Source organism: Macaca nemestrina, chromosome 5 (assembly GCF_043159975.1).
Source record: "Macaca nemestrina isolate mMacNem1 chromosome 5, mMacNem.hap1, whole genome shotgun sequence".
Classification (NCBI taxonomy): domain Eukaryota; kingdom Metazoa; phylum Chordata; class Mammalia; order Primates; family Cercopithecidae; genus Macaca; species Macaca nemestrina.
In genome coordinates, this window is record NC_092129.1 from 128,471,368 (window position 1) to 128,479,726 (window position 8,359).

General features: G+C 35.5%; 1 protein-coding gene across 1 annotated transcript in view; it reads right to left on the reverse strand.

The window, feature by feature from the left end:
- LOC105490829 (tubulointerstitial nephritis antigen) overlaps positions 1–7,538 on the reverse strand; it is a 90,515-nt gene extending 82,977 nt beyond the window's left edge. Inside the window, 3 exon segments of the mRNA XM_011756769.3 lie at positions 7,013–7,114; positions 7,117–7,296; positions 7,299–7,538. Of these exon segments, the coding sequence (XP_011755071.2) occupies positions 7,013–7,114; positions 7,117–7,296; positions 7,299–7,365 (349 nt within the window). The 5' untranslated portion in view covers positions 7,366–7,538.
- Positions 7,539–8,359: the final 821 nt, after the last annotated feature.

An 8,359-nucleotide genomic window follows, 5' to 3' on the forward strand; every position in this document is an offset into this window, starting at 1 on the left:
TAGAGGTTGTATGAATTGGTCTGTGTCGTATTTTTGTAACTGTCAGTATACGCGGCAAAGTACGGACTGTGATTTATCTTCATTGTAATATAGTTAAGGAGGTTGTGAAGAAGTAAATAAACTTCACCAAATTCAAACACGTCAGTGACTCACATACATTTTTTTACCAATGTGAACATATTGTGCATAATCAAATTAGCTTAGGTCTGTTCACAACAGATGGTCTACTAGACTTTCTCCTTAAAATCCGCTACACCAAAAGGTTATGTCTGGAAAATCCACTCGAGCTCTGTTTTCAACTCTCTCATTGGTTCTCCACATCTGACATTTGAATTTTTTTACTTTTTTTTTTTTTTTTTTTACTTTGACAGGGTCTTATTCTGTCATCCAGGCTAAAGTGCATTGGTGGGATGATAGCTCACAGCAGCCTCAAACTCCTGGGCTTAAGGGATCCTCCCGCCTCAGCCTCCCATGTACCTGGGACTACAGTGCATGCCACCATGACTGGCTAATTTTTTTTTTCTTTTGTTGGTAGAGATGAGGTCTTATTGTACTGCTAGGCTGATCTTAAACTCTTGACCTCAAGAGATCCTCCCACCTTGACCTCCAAAGTGCTGGGATTACAGGTGTGAGCCGCCACACCCAGCCTGACATTTGAAATCATTTACTGGAAGTTACCATCAGGTATGGCAAAGAAAACACAGGAAGAAGATATTTACCGGTATGTTTTACTTCCAATTTGTACAAAATGGATATATTTATGTTTTTAATCCTGAAGATAAGGTACATAGTTTTAAATCCTTGATTTAAAGAGCTCTTAGAACAGGCACAATAAGAAGAACTGAACAATACCCATGTAACTAAATCTCTGAAAAATAATATCTAATAGGTCAGTGAGTGATCATAGAATCTCAGAGGAAAGTTGTTTTATACATGCAAACAATAGTATAAATAATATACATTGTATTTTTATCTTAACTAATTTTGCACATTTTTTCAATATTGTGTAGTACTATTTTCTTTTCAAGTAGCTACTTTCAAAAGCAAGATAAAAGAAAAAAATTATCTGTATTGGAACACTTATAGTCTAATATGAACTTTTTGCTACAAAATAAAATGATTAATTACTTCCTTTCATAGTGAATAGAGTAAAAACTATACCCAGAACATAAGTTCTACATTAACTATGACCCTAAATTAAAATCTTAGCAAAATTCTACCTCTCAAGCAAAAATGGATATTGAAGAAGTAGCAACTACTTTTTGCATGAGCTGTGTGTCTCAAATAAGAAAAGCTCAAGTACATTTCAGCACATTAAAAGCATTACAACTCATACTTTTAAACTGAGACTTGAAAAAATTTAAATTGATATAATAACCAATCGAAAGGCAGACATCCAAATAGTCGCTGTGTTTTTAGGTGATTCTGCATTCTTAATTTTTGTCGGAGATTGTTGGTTAATCCCAATATCATTCTCTCCTTTTTTTTTTTTTGTAACAGAACCCCATTCATAGTTAGACACATTACCACACAGCTAAGCAAAACCTCTCTTTGATGGTTGGCATGGCATGTGACTATATTCTGGCCAAAGAGATAAAACAGAGGTGCTCGTCTATGCTTTAGAATGTCTTCTCAAAATGTGGAAACTATAACTCTATTTTCCAATTTTTTATTGGTACTCAAATATTACTTTTGGAGCATGAAGAGCCAAACTAGCTCGTGACTACAAGGGCCATTTTCCAGCAATGATGAAGCAGAAGGCTGCATGCAGCCTCGTCACTAACGACAAAGTGAATCCAGGCAAAATATCTTATGCATTAAAAATATGTACTTTAGTTAGGGTTGCCACCAATCTGACATATTCTTATATGGTACACAGTTTTTATCAAATAAACGTTAACCATTTTAATATATTCAACTTTCCTGGGTGATATTCTTGTCTACATGTGGCATACAAGTCACACAATGCTTCCTAATTGTTTCATATACCTAAGTCTCCTTACCCATGTAGATCCTAAGTTTCTCAAGGCCTGGGACTTTATAATACTCTTTTCTTATGACCCTCGATGCTTACTGCAATCTTGGATATATAAAAAGTTTTAAATACTATCAATTACTACTGTTAATATTCCAACATCCAAAATAATATAGAAATTGCACATTTAAACCATAAACAATAATACTTTGATACTTTCTAAATCTTTTAAAACTACTTTATGTATGAAAAAGTATACTTATGAAAATATTTTATTTTAAATCATATGAGGAAATTATTTAATTCAACAAATACAAAATTTGAAATAAAATTAAAATCCTCTAAATACCAATTAATCCAAATTCAACCAATATTTACTAGGCCTCCCACTTCATGGCACCATAATTAGTATGTGATAAGTAAATCACCATGTTTACTTTCAAGAAGTTGCTGTACAATTAAAATAAAGTAATACTCTATTAAACAATGTAGAATTAAATGATGAATGAGTTAATACCAGAAAGGTGCTTAGAACAGTTGTTGGCTCCGTAGTAAGTATTCAATAAATCTTAGTGTGTAAGGAGGAGGAAGGGTATGTTCAGTAAGACAAGAAAAAACATGCTACTCAGGGTATGTTACGGAAGGGTCTGTTAATTAAATATGTAGTGTGTTCAGGTTCTATGAGGGGTGAATTTCCCTTGACTGCCCAATCTTGTCACTATTAGAAACTACATTTGAAAAACAGGAATACGATCCCTAACTAATCCTGGGCACAGGGCTCCTTATGATGCCTTATGTTTTCTCATCATGTTACTAATATATATTAACTTCACTTATTATTTTAAGGATCATACCAACATGACAAAATAGAGAAGTTAAAATTAGCATTTTAAAGGTGTATTTTCTATTAAACATGTATTTTCTATTTTTAAACATGTATTTTCTATTTTTCAATGAAAATATACCTTCCATTTTCAAATAAATTACCTTCTTTCAATCCCAAAATACCTGCAGTAGTAATGGCCCAAGGGTCCATGTACAGTTGTGTAAGTTGTATATTGAGCAAAACTGAGGTAAGTTCCACTTACAGAAACTACAGACATATTGACCCCTGGCAGAAATGAGAGAAGTGGGTCAGAGAGAAAATAGCAAGGGGTAAGGTATGTGGGGAAATGGAAAATACACATGTTACCAAAAGTGGCATCCACCACTCATCTCTCTAACCAATGACAACCTCGTGCGAGACCCTGGACGCAGAATTGTCAGATTTTTCAATTTTTCAAGAGTAGCTAAACATCTGGATTTTTTAATAAAAAATTCTGGTTTTTAAATATTTCTAACTCATATTAATGCTATTTTCTGTTGGTTTTATTTTTTCTATATAGATTACCACATTATCTACAAATAATAAAAGTTTTACTTTATCTCTTCAGATTGTTTTACTTCATTTTTTCTCTTAAAGCATAACAAATATCTCCCTGTTAAATGTAGCAAAAAAGGTAGAAATCCATGTTTTATTACTAGTCTTAAAGGGAACATATCTACATTTCTCTATTATGTATGATATTTACTTGGAGTTTTGGTGTAGACATCTTTACTGCGATAAAGAAATACATTTTTGTTTCTAATAACGGAATTGAGAAAAATTGCCACATAGGATGTGAGCTCTCATGAATAAATAGCATTTATTCATAACAACAGTCAACCAACTATAAAATATATTTTTAAAATATGCAATACAATGTTTGAGCTCTGGAGTTTGAAACAGCCTGGGAAACTGGAGAAACCCCATCTCTATATAAAAAAAAAACAAAAATATAGCCAGGCATAGTGGTAGGCACTTGTAGTCCCAGCTACTTGGAAGTCTAAAGCAGGAGAATCACTTGAGCCTGGGGAAGGTCGAGGCTGCATTGAGCCATGATGGCACCACTGTACTGCAGCCTGGGTGACAGAGCAAGACTCTGTCAAAAAAAAAAAAAAAAAAAAAGCAATACAAACTAAATCTTAAAATATCCAGGAATAAACAAAGAGTATTATAAGGCCACTATAGAGTAAAGTCTTAAATCTATTTGAGGGTATTTTTAAAACTCAGAGTAAGTGGAGAAATATCCTACACTCTTTGATGAGATGTCATCACATTACAGAGTTCAACTATCTTCAGATACGTCTATAAATTTTATGCAATTCTATTCAAAATTCTAGCTGAAGTGCTTTTGAGGAACTAGAAAAACTTATTCAAAAACTGTTTATGGAAGATTAATGTCTATGTGACCTAAGTCATTTTTAAAAAAGCGGGGGGTGAATAAGCTGACTTGCTGTACCGGATATTAAGTTATACTACAAGGCTGTGGATAGGAAAAAGTAAGTCACAGAAAGAAGAAAGACAAACATTAATGAGTCTATGAAGAGAAGCTCAAACCTACTAGAAATTAGAGAAATGCAAATTAAAATGACAATGAGAAATCATGTTTTACTGATTACATAAGTAAAGGTTACTTCTCTGCATAATATTAATTGTTAGAGGTGTGTCCCCATATAGTACTAGGGGACCATAAACTAATGCAGCTACTTCTGAGAGCCATCTGGCAGATTACCTGCATACCTGCAACCCAGCAATTCAAGTCTTGTTGTATCATGCAAGTCGATAAAAAGGCATGCATGAGGCTGTCCATCATGGACTTCTTTACGATAGCAAAGAGCTGTCAACAACCTAGGTGTCCACCCACCATGGAGGGAACAGGGAGTTAGATGAGATGAAGGGACATCACAGAGAATTAAGCATCAGTCAGAAGCCACAGACTAGTCCCAGTAGTCCGTGGAGACATGGAGAGGGTCTTAAAACATGCTGCTGTCTGAGAAAATCAAGAAAGAGAATGAGGTCTGTAGCATAATATGGTCTATATAAATTAATAATTCAAGCACACAAAACAAGGCTACCTGCTGTAAAAGGGTACACAAACTGTTTTTAAAGGAGGTTACCTTTGGAGAAAGATGGGAATGGCTCATAAAAGTTAAAGGAAAGGAAAGGAAAAGAAAGGAAAGGGAGAGGGAGAAGGAGAGGGTAGAAAGGAAAGAAAGAGAAGAGAGAGAGAGAAAAAGAAAAAGAAAGAAATAGAAAGGAAAGAAAGAAAGAAAGAGAAAGAAAGAAAGAAAGAAAGAAAGAAAGAAAGAAAGAGAAGAAAGAAAGAAAGAAAGAAAGAGAGAGAGAGAGAGAAAGAAAGAAGAGAAGAAAGAAAGAAAGAAAGAAAGAGAAAGAAAGAAAGAAAGAAAGAAAGAAAGAAAGAAAGAAAGAAAGAAAGAAAGAAAGAAAGAAAGAAAGAAAGAAAGAAAGAAAGAAAGAAAGAAGAAAGGAGAGGAGAGGAGAGGAGAGGAGAGGAGAGGAGAGGAGAGGAGAGGAGAGGAGAGGAGAGGAGAGGAGAGGAGAGGAGAGGAGAGGAGAGGAAAGGAAGGAGGAACTGAGAGAGGAAGGAAGAAAGGAAGGAAAGTCTGGGCGCAGTGGTTCGTTCCTGTAATCCTAGCACTTTGGGAGGTCAAGGTGGGAGGATAGCTTGAGGCCAGGAGTTTTAAGACGAGCCTAGGAAACATAGCAAGAACCCATCTTTACAAAAATAAAAGAAATTAGCTGGGTGTGGTGGCACACATCTGTAGTCCTAGCTACTCAAGAGGCTGAGGGAGGAGGATTGTTTGAGTTCAGGAGTTCGAGGCTACAGTGAGGACATGATCCTGCCACTGCACTCCAGTCTGGGTGACAGAGCAAGACTCTGTTTCTCTCTCTCTCTCTCTCTCTCTCTCACACACACACACAAAAGAGAAAAAAAGGAAGGATAAAAGAAAGGGAGAGAAGGATGGAAGGAGGGAAGAAGGGAACGCTGTTTATAGGTAAAATGTAAAGACTAAGGATCAATAATAATTAAGTGGAAAATTTAAAATAATACATATGTAAACACATAAAGAGACATTTCCTCAATTTTACAAGCAAGATGGCATTATTGAGAATGAAGGCTACGGCATCTGGATTTTTTTTTTTTTTTAAACAGAGTCTTGCTCTGACTTTTTAAATGACATCTGGGTTTTGAAATAAGGATTCCAAGCCCCTAGTTTACCCTAAAATGTTTTCTAACTGGATTTCTAGCCACCATCACCCATTTACGGTAGTGTGATGGAGAAGTCTGATTAACCCTGAAGTTCTGCTGAGGAGATTTCATACAATGAGAGACAGAAAAATAAAGCCTCATCTAAGTGTAGTTGTAGAATTCTGTTTTGTTTTTGTTGCAGAGCTTGATTATATCAAATGCTCAAAATTCATAGTCATTCTCCTCCAATTAAATAAATATAATGAATACCATCATCCTCCTTATGTTGTATTTATCATTTAACCTTAGACTTTTTCAACTACTCTATATGAATTCCTCCTTTCTTTTTAATAATTTTAAAAGTCCAAGACTGGAAAAACAAATGAAGCAAAACAAAAATACACATGAAGAATATATTTGGTATGACTTAGGTAGAGCGGATGACTGACTTTATTTTATTTTGTCCTGGTTTTAATAGCATTACTAATACCACAGTTTCTAATGCTCATGCATCCATTAGCCCCTTGAAATAACAACTAAAATCTACGGATAGTAGATTTGTGACTTTCTACTTGCTATCACAAGATAGTAAATCTTGTGACTTTCTTGAGACTCTCTAAGAAGTTACACACAAAAAGTCTTGAGAAACCTGATGTCAAATACAAAGGAGAGGAGAGAGAAGAGTTTTAAGTAATCCTTATATAAGTTGAGTGAGTGTTCAAAACTCACTGGTCAGGATTCCGATCAGCACTCAGGACTGTCAGATCAGAACTTTCCTGAAGTTGCTTGTATTACACAGGAACCCCACATCCAAACCAAAGCACTTTAACAATCCAAAGAAATGTATTTTATCAATTGCAATAATCATTTTTATTTCATTGAAAGAAGGAAAAAGAGAGAGAAAGTTTGTCAGATCTTGTTGTTATGAACGAGGATAATGTTGAAACACATTCCCAAAGCCTACCTTCTGGATACCAAGGCTGTGTGTGAGGAGGCCATTCTTTCTCTTCATGGCAAAAGGACTTGTAGTCAGGACAGCAATCAGAATTTTCTCTGTCACAGAATTATCGCAGTAGCACAATGCATTCGCCTCATAGAACTCAGTGACACAGCCATCATCCCTGTCTTCACAACAGCCAAAATTTCTACAGTATTGCCCTTGGAAAATGGCTCTTTTGAATCGAGTACCTTGCAAAACGGTGTGATTCGTAGTGAAATAAGCTTCTAGGTCCACTTCTCTTTGAGGTAATACTGCTTCTCCATCCAGATTTCTGCAGTAAGGTAAGAGAAGATTAAGATCTTATATCCAGTCCACATTCTCTGGAAGTCAGGTATAGCTTCCACTTTCCGTTATATCCAATACCCTTAGCCTTATGGGCTTCTCCTTGGAACCTGAATTCTTGTCACCAAGACACTTCAACCTGAACCCTGAAACTGATCCTTTACTTGAAATGAGTATACTTGTAGTTAAACATTAATCAAGAATTTCAATGTTTGACCAAGATAATGTATGTTAGAAATAAACTATTGTTATTCCGCCAAAGTTAAAAAAACTTATATTTCATATAATGTAGAAATTTTGCATCATCAAAATATCTACATAAAATCTTATGAATAGAGATACATTGAATATTGCATGCCTCTCAAAAAAATCTAGGTTCTTAAATCAAAAGCCTCCTTAGAATTATACACGACCCAGATTATGGCTAAAATAAACACTGGCAAGGTACAGGAAATTCAAAGTCAAAATTGCAATTATTCATTTTATCTGTTTGCATTGCAATGAAAATGCAAGCTCTCATGAGGTTGCCTGCTAGGATCTGTCACATCAATAACAGTTGCTCTAAATCATGCCAGTCACACACTGGTTTGATTTCCCATCTGCACCCCATTTACCTAGCAGAAGCATTTTGATTTCAAGGCTTAGTGGAACCTAATTCAGCAAGAAATTCCCTGAGGGTGACCTTAGTTCTCTCCACCTGAGTTCCTGCTTAGCATAAATACTGGGAACCTTCAGTATCTTGAAGGAAGTTTATACTCAAGTCAGTACTCAGTGTGAATGAGCTATGGGGGGAGGGTATTGTGAAGGAAACTGGAAGGACAAGGTGTCATTAGTGTTTTTATAGAGTTGTGTGTTTACACTGGTTTTTGGCTACACTGTATTTATTTATTAACTACAATAACTTCCTTTGGATTGAGGATAAGTAACCAGTAGAGGATGATTCAGCAAGAGTTGTTGGGTGGACTAGTGGAAAGCACCTGTCTTGGCAATCAGAAAACCCGGACTCTGGTCCCTGAGCTACTGTTTAAT